The sequence below is a fragment of the Calidris pugnax genome, unplaced genomic scaffold, assembly GCF_001431845.1.
Source record: "Calidris pugnax isolate Ruff unplaced genomic scaffold, ASM143184v1 scaffold38, whole genome shotgun sequence".
Classification (NCBI taxonomy): domain Eukaryota; kingdom Metazoa; phylum Chordata; class Aves; order Charadriiformes; family Scolopacidae; genus Calidris; species Calidris pugnax.
This window is the reverse complement of record NW_015090995.1, coordinates 1112202-1129859: the sequence shown is the minus strand read 5'-3', so window position 1 is coordinate 1129859 and position 17658 is coordinate 1112202. Positions and strand designations below refer to the sequence as shown.

Here is a 17658-nt window from a genome sequence, read left to right as displayed (position 1 = left end):
TACCTCAGCCCGCCGAGGGGCCGCGGCCTTTGTTCGCCCCGGCCCCGGCGAGTTAAAAATGGGGTGAGCCCGGGGTGTAAGTGCCTGTGGGGCCGGGCAAGGAGTTTTCAGGCCTAGTTTGGGCTCTAAAGTTGCCTTTTGGTGTGTTGTGTTTCAGCCGAAGCGTCAGAGATCTTTCCCGGTGCTGGGCCTGTGAGTTTGAGGTAGGCCGTAAGGTGAAGTCTCCAACTTTGGCATGGATTAAGGGAAATTGGCTCTCGTTTGCCTCACAAATGCACTTTCCATCAGGGTTTGTCCCGTCTATTTTGTGGGTTTCTTTGAGGGAAGCACACGGCGTGTATTAACAGCACCTTTAGGACCAAAGGACTTTGCAACTAAGACTTAAAAGCTGCTGCTCTGAGGGGTGACTGTTCCTGCCAAAAGCCACTCTAATCTCTTTCTAAAAACTTACAGTAAGGGAGATCTTGCATTCTTCCTCGATAGCCCATTTCACCACTCGACTGTCCTTAAAACTACAAAGTTTTCTCCAGCATCCAAACTGTACTTTGGCTGTGAATTTAACTTTCCCTTTGCCCAGTGTTTAGCAGATAAAAAGAACAATTAATACGAATTAATAAGCATCAATTTATACTAATGTTTTAGATACTGTATTGTTTCACATAATATTACCATACTCTCCCTTAAACTTCATTTTTTTCAGGCTAAACAAGTTCTCATGGGGCTTATGATCTCCCAGGCCGTATTTTCTAAAGCTTTTATCGTTCTTAGGCTGCTCTGAACTCAACTTTGCATTCTTCTGTCCACCTATATCCAATAATCAGGTTAATTAGGTAACCTATCTCAGTGTGGCATTTGCCAAGTTTGCAATAGCATCACCATGTTGGTTCAGACTCTTCTGATCCCCTGTAATCCCCGGATCCCTTTCAGTGCTGCTCTCTGAACAGCTGTCCCCCCCTATTCTTGACAAATTCATGGTGACTTTTTGATTTGTCACTTTTTACCTTTACCTCACTCTCAAAAGTGCTTGTATGTCGGTAGTTTTTTATCTTCCTGAACTTTGCAGTTAAGCTGAGCTGTTTTGCATCCACGGATCCACCTTTCTCCCCCTTCCTGCAGTCAGCTTAGAACCACCAAATGCTGTGGGTTTTTTTTGTCAATACACAACAATTATTTTAAAATGTCTATGACCGGCCTGCTAAATACTGGGGAGTATATTTTCCAGGCACTGCTGACCTCAGTGTAACGATGCAATTTAGGGTGTTCCTTCCTGCTGCTACCTGTTGCTGTCACCTTCCTAAAAAGTCGGGTTTAGTAACTGGTGGCAATTCACTTTATTTGAAGGCTGAGGCAAAGAAGACGCAGCTTTTTGTGTGTGTGTGTGCCTTCCTTTATTTGTTCTCCTTCTCTGTCAGTAATAAGATTTTCTTTTGTTTTGCTCCTGCTTCCAGTATGCCTAAGGAGAACATGTTCCTATATCCTTCTTTGTTCTTTCCTCACTGTAATTAATTTTGGACCTTTGTCTCTCATTTTGTTCCTACGTTGCTTGTGCTGTTCCTTTCTACTAACTCTTAGTTGTCTGCTGGTTTCCACCTTTTGCACAATTTAGAAAGACTGCTTATGTATTTTTAAAGCTGCCATTACAGCTACGTGGTGCATCTGTTCATCTTTATGTTGGCCTTTAATGTGCTTCCTGTCTTTTTTTCCACATTTGGATGGTTATAAGTTCTATCAATGGGTTTTTTTCTCTCCCGTTACCTGTTAATCATCCCACCTTCAAGTTCAATCATGAACTTAAATAGCATTTCCAATCGCTTTCTCCACCTTCTGAACTAAAAATTGTCTGAAACAAGTTTCAGGAGCTCTTGGTCTTCTTTTGAGACTGTGTCCTACAGCAGAAGTTCTTCGTTACCAACAAGGTTTGGGCTTCAGTGGCTTTTGTCACTCGCCTTGAAAAGTTTCACCTGTCTCCCTGCAGTCACTGTTTCACTCTTTCTCTGTTCTGTGAGAAGGCTTTGTACATCTGTGGAAAAGGAACAGGAATTTTTTGAAGAGTATGTCAATATTTTCTCCTGAACAACTTGGATGATGAGCAATTTGGTTGAAAGCTTGGATCCAAGTGTGCGTTGGAAATTACACATGGGTTTCGAATTCACTCCTAATATTTGCATTACATTTCCTCTGCCTTCCTTTTCACCTTGGTGCTTTTTCAAACGTTTTGACTTTTCTAAAAATGTTCATTAAACCACAAACCAACCTTCATAATCATTAATTAGAAGATCACTTCCCTCTGTATAGATGGGATAAGTTGCTGCGAGATGCTGTTATGCTGAAAGTGTAAAAGGCTGTTACTATGCAGACCTATAGAAAATTACAGACCCGTAATCCTCTGTCCTGCAGCCTATAGATATTCTAAACACTTTTTCTTCAGGTCAAGTGGAAGGAGGGAGCACTTAAATATTCCTTTCTGCAATAATAACTGGAAAGAATAGGAAGTCCCCTATCAAATCAATGGGGAGGTGGCCACGGCTGGTTGAATTTTCTTTTAAATCACAGGAGTAGCTGGATGTTTATCTGTGACCAAGTCCAAGCAGCCTGACGTCCGTGGCTGTGCCATGAAGACCTTCTGTCCTTGCTCTCCACAAGCAGAGGAGGCTGTGGTTCACCATCATGAATACAGCAGAACAAATCTGACCCAGGGAGGGAGCAGGCTCACTACGACATTCGTCACCCCACAGGTATGGAGCCTACTTTATGACTATCTGGTGGCTTTACATGGGGTGTGGAAAGACAAGAAGGATTTGATGACATGTTAGAATAGCATGGATACACCTAATCTGGCACACAGACCGCCAGGACAAAACTAACCAGTTAAACCTTTTTGATATCAGGAACAGCGTGGCGAGTAGGGCCCGAGAGGTGATTGTCCCCCTGTACTCGGCACTGGTGAGGCCTCACCTTGAGTACTGTGTCCAGTTTTGGGCCCCCTACCATAAAAAAGACACTGAGGTGCTGGAGCGGGTCCAGAGAAGGGCGACAAAGCTGGTGAGGGGTCTGGAGAATAAGTCTTATAAGGAGAGGCTGAGGGAACTGGGGTTGTTCAGCCTGGAGAAGAGGAGGCTGAGGGGAGACCTTATTGCTCTCTCCAACTCCCTGAAAGGAGGGTGTAGAGAGATAGGGGTCGGTCTCTTCTCTCAAGTCACAGGCGACAGGACAAGAGGAAATGGCCTCAAGTTACACCAGGGGAGGTTCAGGCTGGATATTAGGAAAAATTTTTTCACTGAAAGGGTTCTCAGGGATTGGAATGGGCTGCCCAGGGAGGTGGTTGAGGCACCATCCCTGGAGGTGTTCAAAAGACGGGTTGATGAAGTGCTGGGAGGTCTGGTTTAGTGATGATGCTCCTTGTTTGTTGTGTGGGTGTCTATTTTTGTCAGTGAGGTTGACGGTTGGACAAGATGATCTTTAAGGTTCCTTCCAACCTAGAAGATTCTGTGATTCTGTGATAAGTTAAACCTAGGAGAGTAAGTTTATTCTGGATTATTAGTTTGTACCATGTGACCTTTTTTAGCACTTTATATTCAATACAAACCTGAATTTATGATACCGTGTCACCGGACTATGTCAAGAGTAAATCACAGCATCAAAACAGACGTTAATCTGTTTTGTGCTACTGTTTCCATGAGAAAGCTTCATGCTGCTTCTATGAGCATAGGTATTTGAACCACGTTATTGACTCCAGAGGTAAAAATATCCAGTCTGCACACAGAAAAATACGACTGTGTTGAGGTTTAACTCCAGCCAGCAACTAGGATCATGCAGCCACCTGCTTACTCCCCCTTCCCCACCCAGAAGGGTAGGGAGAAGAAGGAGAAAAGGAGAGGAAAGGGTCAAAAAACCCTCATGGGTTGAGGTAAAGACAGTTTAATAGAACAATAATGAAAAAGGAAAATAGCAATAATAATAATTATAATGGTAAAAGAATATACAAGACACAGGTCACTGTCACTACCCAGTCAATTGGTTGTCCAGCTTAACCTGAGCAGCGGTGGCCAATTCCCACCCCCAGCCAACACCCATTTATATTCCAAGCATGATGTCTGTGGTACAGAATATTCCATAATTCTGTCTGTGCTCCTTCCCAGCTTCTATAGGAAGCTGAAAAAAGTCCTCGGCTAGTATACACATCGCTTAGCAACAACTAAACCAATATGCATTATTGACATTCCTGTCATCCCAAATCTGAAAACGCAGCAACTGCTAGAAGGAAAATTAACTCTTATCTCAGCTGAAACCAGGACACTGTGTCACAACAAAACTAACCCACACAGCCTGCACTCCAAACAGTCACACTGAACAGCCCACGCTAAACTTACAGAGCAATGCCCAAATGTTGAGTAATACTTAGCAAGTTGGGAACTTACAAACAACCCAAGTGCCTGGAAAGACATTCAGACTGAAACTATCATGACTCAGTCCAGTTTTTGACCCCTAATCTTTGCAAAATCAGGCAAGACTGAGTCAAGTCGATTTCAATAGCCCAGTGGCCTGACTCCTGGCTGTTCTGGGCCTATTGACCCGTCACCTCAGGGCTCTACATCTCTCCAGCATCCTCTGAGGTGCTGTTAACCACATCTTAAAATCCGGATGGTTTTCAAGGTGTTTGCTGGTTCACAATCTCAATATTGATTGCAATGAGACATTTAATGGTTATTATTTTGGGATCGTGAAGGTGTAAGTCTGCTGGTTGGTTTAGAATTCCCCCTGAGTCTGTCTTTTCATCTTTACTTCAGTAAAATCTTCGGCTTAGCTACGGCTTCCTGGCTAGTCCCCAGTAGTAAAGGGGATGACTGCAAGCACCGAAGTAAATGCCGACTTTTATTAAGCACAAAATACAGATAAGAAGAAATTTCAATCCGTTGCGGTCAGACAAGCCAACTGTCAGCAGCAAGTTTTGTCTTTTAGTTATTTCTTCCTTCCAGTTTTGATTCTTTGAAAGGAGATGTAATTTGGAAAAGCAGTCAAAACTAAGACGACTACTAAAATGAAGCCAGAAAAAAACACAGAAGAAAAACGAGTCGTTTCATCAGCTCATCGGTTGCCAACACTGTCTTCATTTTTGCCTTTTCTTCCACAATTCTGGCCTGGTGTGCTCTGCTGAGCAGGTCTCAAAGGCTTGATGACTGCCATTACGGTAACAATTCTCTCTCTTTGAAACTCTTGAGGTTATGGCAGAGAAGAGAAAGGTGAGTCTGAAGAGCTGCAAAAGCCACGTGTGTGGGCGAAGTGTTGCCAGTTCCTGGCTGTGCATGAAGCACTGCTCAAGAGTCCTGTCCCCAAAACTGGGATACGCCTTTATGGCAAGGTCACACCGTGGCAAGAAATGCAAACTCCATTCTGGGATGTGGAAATAATATAATCTGCAAAATAAGAACAACTTCCAGGGAGCTACAGGCAGGATTCATCTATGGCAAAGCCATGCTTACGTTCGAGTTAGTTGTCTGGACTCCTTGTGTAGGCAGAGAAAAGCAGGCAGCTTCGGGGGCTGGTGCACTCCATTCCAGGCCAGATGTGCAATCTGGCATTATAAACCAGAAAATGCATTTTTTAACGCAAGGGAGATTATTAACAGGTTTGGTGACTTCTCAACATAGAAATAAGTGGGAATGTCTTACTATTCTATAGCACAGGATTAGCTCCAGCAGCTAACTCGACACGATGAAGATGAGGGAGGCAGCAAGGGCAGAAAACACAACTGGGATGGGAAACATCCCATACCTTGCTACAGACCACACAGCTGTTATGCTCAAGGGTGCATGGTTAGACATTAATTTCAACAACTTTTTATGGAGCAGCTGGTCAAGGAAGCCACGAAAGGAGAAGCAACTCTTGATTTGGTTGAGGGCAAGGAAGAGGACCTCACTAATCACTCTGAATCAGTGACCATTACGTACTGGAGAGTCACCACTGATCAGAGCAACAAAAGGCAAAGAAATCCCCTGTTGTTCTTAATTTTGGAAAGGGGAACTCTGTAACAGCGAGAAGGCTTCTCGAAAAATGCTGAAAAGGGTAACTAAAAGAGTAAGAGGATTTTATGCAAGACATCACATTGGAAGCTCTGACCAACTGTATATTACCTGTGAAAAAAAGCACACAGGAGGATCAAGCCTGGCTAAAAAAATGACTAAAAAATCAAACATGGCTAAAAGGCGGGACATGGGAGGCTGTCAGACACTACAGGCATCCTTCAAAAAGTTGCATTTGGGTTTTCATGAGGAAAACAGAAAAGATTATAAACAAGTGAAACGTAAAAATCATTGTGTAAAAAAAACAGAGTTTGATGCCCAACTAGCAAAAAGCATTAAAAAGCATAGTAAGTCATTTTGTGGTCTTGTCAGGAGCAGGAAGCCTGAAAGACATTTTCTAGAACAAATCGGCTATTGAGATACAAAAGGAATATGTAGAAAAGACAATATTGGAGCAGAAAACCCAAATGAGTTTTTCTGCATCTGCATTTATTGTGGAGGAGGCTGGGGAAGTTCCCAGACAGGAACTCACAAGCTCGCCCGAGGATCCGTCTCGCGCTGAAGCATCAGAAAAGGTTCAAATAAATCGACAAAGCGAATAATAACAAACTAACCATTGCCAGATGGTCCTCTCTGCACCCGCAGAAGCGTGCAAGCCTTCCTTTAACTCTGCTTCCACACGCAGCCTTAGGAGATGGCTGATGCCACCAGCTTTTAAAATCTGTTCCCAGGGAGACTGGGCACTGGAGAGGGTTGTGACCGAGCAACAGAGTTGTAACAGTGAAGTTTTACAAAGCCACACTACCTTTAGTGCTTTTTTTTAGCTTTTAAGAAGTCTTTCCAACAGCCATTTGAAGATGCCCAGCACAAGAAGGAGAAGGAAGCAGGAGAGCAAGCCTGTGAGCAGGCCCTTTGACCAAAGCTGACTTGGTCCTAGGAGACCCCAAGCCCTCAGCAACGGTGAATCTTTTTTCTGCCTCTCAGTAAGTAAAAACTTCTCATCAAACAGTGGCATGGCAGGGATCACATACCGACTGGCAGCTCCACTTCCCCTTCTTTCAGCTTGCCCTCAGCTCACAGCAAGCAGGAACTGCAGGTTTCTCGCTGGATGGGCTCAGGGAAGGCAGGATTTAGTGTTCAGAGCACAAAAACGTGTTTCGTGCAGTCTGGGTCCCGAGTCAGGAGGAGTCAGGGCCCAGATGAGGGTGTTGGAAGACTTCTGGATTGTATCTTCTGCCTTTCAGGGCAGAAGCCTTCTGAGAACGCCCAGTTGAACAAACTGGCCTAAAATGGCTTTAAGGGAGTGACTTTTCCTGCTATTTTGGCTTAAAACCTGCTGTCTGTAGTTTTCCCTTCCGTGTACTTCCCTCAGGTACGTCAGGATAACCGAGTGCACTTCAGGAGTGTGCACGGGGCTTGTCAGAGCCAGGGCTGGCCGGTGGCTCGGAGCCAGCGGGATGGAGAGCCAGACTGGAGCACCAGGAAAAGAAGAGATTAAACCCAAAATGTGGATGGCCAGAACAGACAGAAGTCAGCAGAGGGTCAGGAAGGTGTCAGGGGCAAGGAATGGTGACAATCCCCCATGCTGGCTGCTGTGGGTGGCCTTGCAGGCAGCAGCAAGGAGCTGGAGCAGGAGCTGGGCTCTGGCTGCTGAGACCCAGCGAGAGCAGTCGTGCTGCCGCTGCGAACGGATTGTTGGAGCAAAAACTCCAGCCCTTGGACTAGCTGGCACCTCTGGCTTCAGTTTAGAAGTTCTCTGGGGTTTTTTTTAATAGCTCTGCTGAAAATATTTGAAAGGGCTGTCTGGCCTTTGTGTTGGATAAGACTTCCCACTTCCAGGTGGTGGGATGCAACGGGAACAAAGCTGTCGAGCGAAGCAGCCGGCGTGGAGGACCCACACGACATAGATTCCTCCTGTGCTGCAGCGCAGCCTGCTTGGACCTGGAGTCACCCTCCAGCTTGGTTTCATCCAGATGCCATCAGAGCGGCCTGCTGCAGGGCTGCTCCCCGACGCTGGCACGTCACAGCCGGGAGATGACTCTGGAATCACGCTGCTGGTCCCAACCACAGCACAAACCCCGGGTCCCCACCACGGAGTTACTTCGGGCAGCTTCGGCTCTATAAATCATAGAATCATAGAATGGTCTAGGTTGGAAGAGACCCTTGGGATCATCGAGTCCAACCATCTCCCCTACTCTACAAAGTCCTCCCCTACACCATGTCCCTCAGCACTGCATCTAAACGGCCCTTAAACACAGCCAGGGATGGGGACTCCACCCCCTCCCTGGGCAGCCTGTTCCAATGCCCGATCACTCTTTCGGTGAAAAATTCTTTCCTAATGTTCAATCTAAACCTACCCTGTTGGAGCTTGAAGCCATTCCCTCTCGTTCTGTCACTAATTACCTGTGAGAAGAGACCAGCACCAACCTCTCTACAGTGTCCTTTCACGTCGTTGTAGAGAGTGATGAGGTCTCCCCTCAGCCTCCTCTTCCTCATACTAAACAGTCCCAACTCCCTCAGCCGCTCCTCATACGATTTGTTTTCCAGCCCCCTCACCAGCTCCGTTGCCCTCCTCTGCACCCGCTCCAGCACCTCGAGATCTCTCTTGGATTGAGGTGCCCAAAACTGGAACTCTCAGCAGGATATCGCGTTATTAAACCGTGTTCAAATCACCCGTTCTGCCTTTATTTGCAAGCTTGAGCGTGGAGCTGACGGGGACAGCCTGCATCCAGAGCCGTGCTCTGCCGCCCCAAACCAAAACCCAGCTTTGACCACCAAGGGGGTCGGCGACCATGGGGGGGACCTGCCCGACGCTCCTGCATCCCCCCGGTTCCCCCCCCGCTCCCCCCCCCCGCCTGCCAGCAGGGGGCGCCCCCCGGCCGGGTGACGCCGCCGCTCCCGGGCGCGGGGGTGGGAAGGGGCGGGTTTGGGCAGAGGAGCCCCGAGTGCCACCAAAGGTGCCCATCGCACCTTTGGGATGGAGCACCTCTCCGATGAGGACAGGCTGAGGGAGCTGGGATTGTTCAGCCTGGAGAAGAGAAGGCTCTGAGGAGACCTTAGAGCGGCCTTTCAATATCTGAAGGGTGCCTATAGAAGAGCTGGGGAGGGGCTCTTTGCCAGGAAGGGTAATGATAGGACAAGGGGAAACGGTTTTAAATTGGAAGAAAAAAGATTCAGATTAGATATCAGAAAGAAATTTTTTACTATGAGGGTGGTGAGACACTGGAACAGGTTGCCCAGAGAAGCTGTGGCTGCCCCATCCCTGGAGGGGTTCAAGGCCAGGCTGGATGTGGCTTGAGCAACCTGCTCTAGTGGGAGGTGTCCCTGCCCAGGGCAGGGGGGTTGGAACTAGATGATCTTTGAGGTCCCTTCCAACCCAAACCATTCTATGATTCTATGATCGCTGCTGTCACCACAGGGAAGGTGTCTCCTCAGCCTTGCTTCAATCCCACGCTTGCCCCTGATACTGCTCATGGTGACGGAGAGGGATGTGTTCGGTCCGAGGAGCATGGGGCCGGGAGTGGTGGTTGTGTTTTGTGTCGTGCAGGTACACAGCTCTGCATCGGATCACGGGATGGTTTGGGTTGGAAGGGACCTTAAGGATCATCCAGTGCCACCCCCTGCCCTGGGCAGGGACACCTCCCACCAGACCAGGTTGTTCCAAGCCCCCTCCAGACTGGCCTTGAACCCCTCCAGGAATGGGGCAGCCACAGCTTCTCTGGGCAACCTGGGCCAGGCTCTCACCACCCTCCCAGGAAAGAAGTTTTTCCTGAGATCTCATCTAAATCTGCCCTATTTCAGTTTAAAACTGTGCCCCCTTGTCCTATTGCTCCACTCCCTGATCAAGTCCCTCCCCAACCCTCCTGTAGGCCCCTTTCCTGTACTGGAAGGGGCTCTAAGGTCTCCACAGAGCCTTCTCTTCTCCAGGCTGAACCCCTCCAGTTCTCTCAGCCTGTCCTCACAGCAGAGGGGCTCCAGCCCTCCCAGCATCATTGTGGCCTCCTCTGGACCTATTCCAACAGGTCCCACGTCCTTCCTGTGATGAGGGCTCCAAAGCTGGACACAGTACTCCAGGGGGGGACTTTAGCAGAACTCCATTAGTTCCACGGTAGAGGTAGTTGAGAGATTAAAAGCAGTGCAGTGTTCTGTGCCGTGTGGTTTATTTACTTCCTCATGCAATCAACTGCCCCGTGTCTTGCACAATTACATACAAAAACAAGGAACCCCGGCCTTGCTGTTTCCAAAGGCGAAGAAGAAGGAGGAGGAGGAGAAGCAGATCTTCTGGACTCTCCCACCCCTTTCCGTGAGCAGGTTGGAGCAGGGGAGCGGCGTTTCCACCCACCGTAGATCAGCATCAGGCCGGCGTGGGCTGCAGCAGGACACGGCTCTTGCAGAGCACGGGTGAAGTCACCGTTTGCCTTCTGGCTCCAGGGGTTGTCAAGCTGGGTAGGCTGGGATTGGAAATGAAGAAATTTCTGATTTCCTGTTGAGCACTGAGCTGTGATCTCCTACCCATCACACACATCTCCATTTTGGGAGACGGGTCTGGACCACCTTCTCCAGCAACAGCACAAGCACCAATGGAGAACTAAAACCACTCTGATGTTTTATGAATTCTGGATGTGTTCCTCTCCGGGGATCCAAAGAAGCTGTGGAGCATTTGGAGCACATGCGCTTCCTCCTGACCTTTCGCACAAGAGGGAGTTTGCAGCTGATTACTGTAATATCTCTCATTGTGAGATTCTATTACATCTCTTTTTAAAAAAAAAAAAGTTTAATTTTCCAGAAGCTACCATCCTTGTCTGTGGTTTAAGAAAAAAGCACATGGATCTTTGCCATTATAAGCAACATTTTTATCTGCAATCCCCAGGTGATTCCATGGTGGTCAATCCATTGGGCTCCCCCCTGGGGGGGCACCGACACTCCTGCCAGCGCCGGTGCTGCCACTTACTCCACGGTGCTGCTTCCAAATATGTAAAATAATATCAACCAAAATTCAACAATTTCATTTGCCTTCTAGCAACAGTAATAAAAGATGCAGCCTGACAAGATGGCCTTGTACAAAGACACGCTACAGCGAGTGCCCAAAGGGTTCAAGGAGACAACAATCCTCACTGAGGATTACACTTAGATTTTTGTTTTGCTGGCTGCACCAGAACAGGAGATTTTCCTCTCGGAGACAAATTGTCAATGTGTTAATTTTGTTTGAGGTTTTGGTCTACCTTGAGAAGGATAATTAAAACGCTTCGCAACAGTTTTAATAGTGAAAACAAAAATAATACCATGGGTTTTACACGAGTAGCCTGGGAATAGAAAACATTGGGCTTTTCTGCCAATAGAGTAGAAAATTTACTATTATGAGTCAAGAAAACCCGGTCGTTTCAATAATACCCAATTCATGTATTGCTCTTAACTTAATAAATCTTCTTTCATGAAGATAAAAGGCCTTCTAAAGTGCACTTTTGAGAGCAATGATTATGCCAGGGTTTTTTTAGGAGGCAGAAAAAGACAAGGTGCAGCTCACTCCAGAAGAATTTCAACTCCGAGGATCTGAGGTGTGTGAGGAGGAGGAGGAGGAGGAGGAGGAGGAGAGGGCTGAGGAGGAGGAGGAGGAGGAGGAGGAGGAGGAAGAGAGCTGGCCAGAGAGCCGGCGGCCAGCCAGTGGAATGACAAGTGAGCCCAAAGTTCAAATAAACCTGTATGTGGCCTGTTTGCCACCTGCAGTTTTTCATTCTTCCTGATGAGCTGTGGTTTCTACCTCTGGTGTTCCTTGCCATGAATCAGACTGGCACCCAGCCTGGTGCTCCGGAGGAAATGGGAATTATCAGTGCATTGCTCAAGCAGCTGTGAAAGGGCTTGGACAAACACATCCGAAGAAACATTCCTTGAAGAATTTTAATCTCCTGGACTTAACTCAGTTTGTTTTAAAGAGATTAAAAAGTACACTGTTTATTTTTATTAAATTTTGAAATTCCCTGAACAGGGGAATTTTCATTGTGTACCACCATCCTAAATAAATTCTGGTTTATTGCATTTTCAAAACATATGTATCTCATGAAAGTCTCAAAGATTTGGATACGTATCATAAGTAATATCAAAATCAGGCGTGTCATCTTCAAAACAGCTCCCTCTCTGCTTACTATTGGCAAATTAATAAAACAAACATAGGTGACAATTCAGTAATTCAGTAATGACTTTTTAATTCAACAGCCTTTTTTAAAAATCATGTCTGTGGTTTGAAAAAACATCTGATAATTTGAAACAGGCAGGCTTATTGTGTTTGGAAAAATAATTTCAAAAATACCTCCTCCCCTTTTTGCCAACAGCAGAACAAACCTCTTTCATCTTAGCTTGTAGATGGTAAAATTTCAGCTTGCTATGTTTATCACTGTATTTTCTATTTTCTGTGAAGCTACTATTAAAATATATAATGAAATATATCTAAGGTAATATTCGGAGTACCAGAGGCAAGTGGGAGACAGGTGCTGAATATAAATTTCCCTCAATAACGTGTCACAGTGACTATAACAATTAAGAACTCTTCGAGGTCTCATCCAGCAGTCCTAATTAATACAAATGATGAAATAGCGCCGTGGAATTGCAGTGTGTGATGGCTGGCAGTGTCCCTTTGGGCCCCAGGATCCTGCATTAACCGAGCGGAGCAAGAAGTCCCCGTCCGTGGCACAGACACGAACCGCTGAGGGAAGGGAAGCAAAGGGGCAGCTCAGGAAGGGGCAGACCCGCAGTAGGTGCTTTTCTGATGGAAGATACATTGCAATAATTATAAAAAGATGAAGAATCATAGAATCACAGAATGGGTTGGGTTGGAAGGGACCTTAAAGACCATCGAGTCCCAACTCCCCTGCCCTGGGCAGGGACACCTCCCACCAGAACAGGTTGCTCCAAGCCCCATCCAGCCTGGCCTTGAACCCCTCCAGGGATGGGGCAGCCACAGCTTCTCTGGGCAACCTGGGCCAGTGTCTCACCAACCTCACCGTAAAGAATTTCTGTCTAGTATCTAATCTAAATCTCCCCTCTTTCAATTTAAAACCGTTGCCCCTTGACCTGTCACTGCACTTCCTGACAAAGAGTCCCTCCCCAGCTCTTCTATAGGCTCCCTTCAGATATTGAAAGGCTGCTCTAAGGTCTCCCCAGAGCCTTCTCCTCTCCAGGCTGAACAACCCCAGCTCTCTCAGCCTGTCCTCACAGCAGAGGTGCTCCAGCCCTCTGATCATCTTCGTGCCATTCTCCACCCAACCTGGATTTGTGCCTGGGATTGCCATGTCCCAGGTGCAGGACCCTGCACTTGGCTTGGTTAAACTTAATGAGATTTGCACGAGCCCACCTCTCCAGCCTGTCCAGGTCCCTCTGGATGCCATCCCTTCCCTCCAGCGTGTCGACCGCACCACTGAGTTTGGTGTCATTGGCAAACCTGCTGAGGGTGCACTCTACCCAACATTTGTCGTTCATCTCCATGGCCACTCCAGCCCAAAACCACTACATCCATGCTGAACACAACTCAACTGCATGGCCAAGTGGTCTGTCTTTTGGCACGGGCCCACACGCCGCTTGGCCAGTGGCTTTCACGCTGGAATATACTTTAAAAGGAAATTCTTAATTCTAATTATCATCGCACAGTAACATCTGCCCAGCCCAACCTTCTGCCACTCCTCCCGGCGACAGGCCGAGGCAACGGGAGCCGGCGGGTGGGATATGGAGGCGCCTCCCGGTGCTCCCTCACGCCGGGCACGGCGAGGCAGGGGCACCCCCGGCAGGGCTGGAGGAGATGGCGGGTCTCCAGGGCCGAGGGGAAGCTGCGGCCGGACGGGGAGCCGGGACGGTCCGATGTCGTTCCCGGCCCGGCGGCCCTGAGGGGCGGCGGCCGCTGCCATGGCGGGCCCTCCGCTCCTCATCCCCTGCCCTGAGGCGACGGCCCCGCCCGGGCCCCCGCCTCGCCTCGGCGGGGCTTCCCGCCGCCATGGCGCGGGCGCCCCCTCCCCCCCACCTCTCGCGTGGTTCATCGAGAACTCGCCTCAGCCCCTTTCTTTCTTCCCTTTTTTTTTTTTTTTTTTTTAACCATTTTTCCCCTCTTCCGGGCCGGGCGGTGCTGACGGCTGGGCCGCCAGCCCAGTGAGAGCGGTGAGGCGGGGCGAGGCCTCCCCGCCGCCGCCTCCCTCCCGCCCTCCTGCCGCCGCCTCAGCCCCAGCCCCAGCCCGCGCCTCGCCTGGCCGTGCCGTGCCGTGCCACACACCCACACCCGCCCGGCTCCGCATCCCGCCGCCTCTTCTCCCAGCATGGTCATCAAGGTCTACATCGCCTCCTCCTCCGGCTCCACGGCGGTAAGAGGCGCTCCGGGAAAGTTATACCGGGCGGGAGGGTGGTGGTGAGGCGGGGGCCGGGCCGGGCTCCCCTCAGATCCGCGGGAGCCGGGCGGCGTGAGGAGAGGCTGGGGCAGCCGGGCTTCGCCTCCCTCAGCGGACCGAGAGGAGCATCCAGCGCTGGCGGGGAGGTGTGTGTGCGCTGCAGCTGCCCGTCCAGAATAAAAATGACATTTTTCTCCGTCCTTTTCTCCGTCCCGCACCTCAGTCCTGCGGGCTCTGGGTCCCCGCTCCCGCACCCGGGCTGGCCTCGGCGGGGCCGAGCGGCTTTCACATCCCTCCGTCCTGCGCTGCTGAGGCACAACCAGCTCTATGCGGGGTTAGGTTTTTTTTTTTTTGGTTATTGTTGTTCTTGGAGTTTATTTCTAAATGGTGTCACCCATCGTGCCAGTGTCCGGTTTCGATGAGTTTATTCCTCTTACATGGACTCGGTATCGGCGGCAGGCGTGCGTGGGTACTGTCCCAGTAGCTGCCGTTTCAGGCTGTGTGGGAATACTGGGTTTTCCTTCTCACAGCCCCAGGGTGTTGCAGGCAGAGCTCGGTCAGAAGGTTGTGTTTTTCAAAAGGAAAATAAACAAACAAACAAAAATACTGGGGTTTTGTGCCTGGGTTCGGGTGTAGCAGCGATGTCTTCAGGATCGTCTGATTTCTGTTGGATCTGTGGGAATGATGCTCTGACTCTGAAATCGAGGGGATTTTGTCACACTGAGTATGGATGTGCCGGAGACCTACAAAATGCCAGAGATGCAGAAAAATGCCAGCAATTGCAGTTAATGATCAGTGACTTTTACTGCGAGTCAATAAAGAGACTGAGCTGTGGTGATGTGGTGACCTTTCATGTCACTGTTAGGCTGAGTGCTCCAGGTGCAGGTTCCCAAACTTTCAGAGGACAGCGATGTACAGAAGATTAAACAAACCCTCCCTGAATTCTCCTCCAGTTGAGTGCAGTCACTGATCTACTGTCTTCAGCAGACAAAATACCACGTTGGTAAGCTTTGCCGTTGATGGCTGTGGTGCCGTAACCCCTCGTTTAGCTCTAATGACAGAGGCTGAGCCCTGTGGTGGCGATGGCACCAGAGTGTGGACCTTGAGGGTCCCTACCATCGCTCTCTTCCCACATCATTTTTGTTCAGATCGATGCTGACATCAATGTGCTGATGCTGATTGTGAAAAGCAGATGATTATCTGATGCTGATCTGGAGAGTGTCTTGAAATTGTGAGTAGTTCATTCATAATGGGTGTCCAAAGGGATTTCCCCTGGGTTTACACAGAATGATCATCTGGAAGGAAAGAAGTGGTCATTAGCAAATTGAAAAAGTAATTCTTTCTTTCTAATACAGCTGTTAATAGGTTTCAAGTTGACTGATTCAGTTGCTATAGATTTTTATCGGTGACCTCTTAATGGCAGTTATTGATTTCTGTCTGTGTGGTGATACTAAGCTCGAGGGGTGCAACCACTGATCTCAATCCTGACTGTGTTTTCCTGTTTTTTAATTAGGTTTTTAATTATTAGCTTAGTGGTTTCTGCAATGCTGTCTCATCCTTTTGTGGATTGTACACATTACAAGGCTCGATTCTGACTTACTGCTGTCTTTCAGGCTCCTTTGTGCATCTTTGACTGTGGAATTTAAATATAGCGTTGGCATAGCCTGTTTTTGTGGAATTCAAGTGTAACATGCACATAATTGCCAGTTATATGACGTGTGTATATATATGTATGTACTCATGCCTGTGTCTAAAGCCAGTGCAGCTCAAGTAATCGTGTGGTAATGAGCAGGACTTGCACGTTCTCAGTTTACTGAGTACACCGAGGGTGTTTCTGTTGGCAGGGATCAGCCCAGTACCTCACCGGGTGGCTATTTTCTTTCTCATATAAGAATTTTAATCGATGCTTCAACCCAAAATAAGACAGAGAGGCTCCTCTCCGGAGGGAAACGTGCTCCATGGCAATGAGTCGTTTTTGTGGGTCTTAAAGCCGTGGGTGAGACAGGCTTCGCTTGAAGGACCAGAGGAGCCTTTCTGGGTGCTGAATTTGAAATAACCCACTCGGGGAATGGAAAATCCACATCAGAGGTGGTTGCTACAGAGAGATGGAACAGAGTCAAGGCTGTTTCCAGCGAAGTAACTGAACTGGCTAACATCAGCCCAGTAAGGGCTCTCACTCCTCCCAAGTCAGCTGTGTAACTGTCATTGACGACCGGCACTGTGTTATTTTGGTTTTTAAAAGGCTAGTTTGCTTGAGTGGAAGCAAACCAGAAATAAGTATAAAATCTCCTCCTTTTCAGAAAACAACTTCCCCATTTCTGTAAGTCGGCGAAGCTTTTTGTGGGACTCCGGAAAGCATCGTCTCCCACTGAAGGGAAAAGGGGTTGAGATTGCTTCACACCTCACAGCCTGGGGCTGTAAGTCTTGGAGGGTGCCCAGATTTTGTGGTCTTTTATTGGCAAAGTCATACTTTGTTATGCAGTATAATTTTTCCACATCACAGTATATAAAATGTTTCCTCAAGGCATTGCTCTCCATATAGTTTATATTCAGTAGTATGTATCTGTGAGGAAAGAATATCCTATGAAGCTAATGTCTAAGCAAAGGTGTCTTCCAAGTATGTTCTGAGGGATTTCTGATAAAATTCACCTAATTCCTGTGCACATGTGTCACACGGGTGTTACACAGAAAGTGTGACTGCCCCATGATGGGTTTTGCAGCACCAGGAGTTATTGCTCAGTGTTATCTTTGGTGTGTTTCATTGGTTGCAAAGTCCTTTATTTGTTCTCGATGATGGGGTTTGCTTTGTACTCTGGATGGTAAAGGTAAAGGTGACTTTGGTTTGGGGTGGTTCATTGCCATGGTTCTCACACGTAGAGATAACTGAATATTCTGGAAGTCAGAATACGATGATTGCAGTCTTGGTCTGGCCTCCTACTTGAATTTCACCCCAGAAATCATAATGTAATAGTTCCAGCACCAGTTTCCTGCTGAATTTGGAAGTCTCGTATGGAAAGTTGCTCTTTCTCTTTAATCTGTCGCAGTGTGAATGCTGTGCTGGTGAGTCGTGGGCTGGGGCGAGGACGCACGGGGGACTGTAATTATGAAGATGAGCTGTAGACACCAAAGGTGGGAATGTGGCTGTGTAGCTTCTGTCCAGGAGTGTTTCTGTGTGACGTACAGCTGAAGGGAACAGTGTTACTTGGTATGAGACGGCGTTGGAGGCTACGAATGTAAAATGACAGACGCAAAATGCCGCATTCAGAAGCACCCAA

At 48.1% G+C, this 17658-nt stretch overlaps 1 protein-coding gene and 1 long non-coding RNA gene across 2 annotated transcripts in view; both read left to right on the top strand.

The window, feature by feature from the left end:
* The first annotated feature begins 30 nt into the window (after nt 1-30).
* On the top strand, nt 31-11572 carry LOC106895537. Its single transcript, XR_001413436.1, has 3 exons — nt 31-203; nt 2554-2735; nt 10267-11572. It is a non-coding gene; the product is annotated as an uncharacterized LOC106895537 (long non-coding RNA).
* A 2623-nt stretch (nt 11573-14195) lies between these two features.
* Nucleotides 14196-17658, top strand: part of SH3BGRL (SH3 domain binding glutamate-rich protein like) — a 36994-nt gene continuing 33531 nt past the window's right edge. Inside the window, exon 1 of the mRNA XM_014955026.1 lies at nt 14196-14359. Within this exon, the coding sequence (XP_014810512.1) occupies nt 14315-14359 (45 nt within the window). The 5' untranslated portion in view covers nt 14196-14314. The remainder of the gene's footprint in view (nt 14360-17658) is intronic.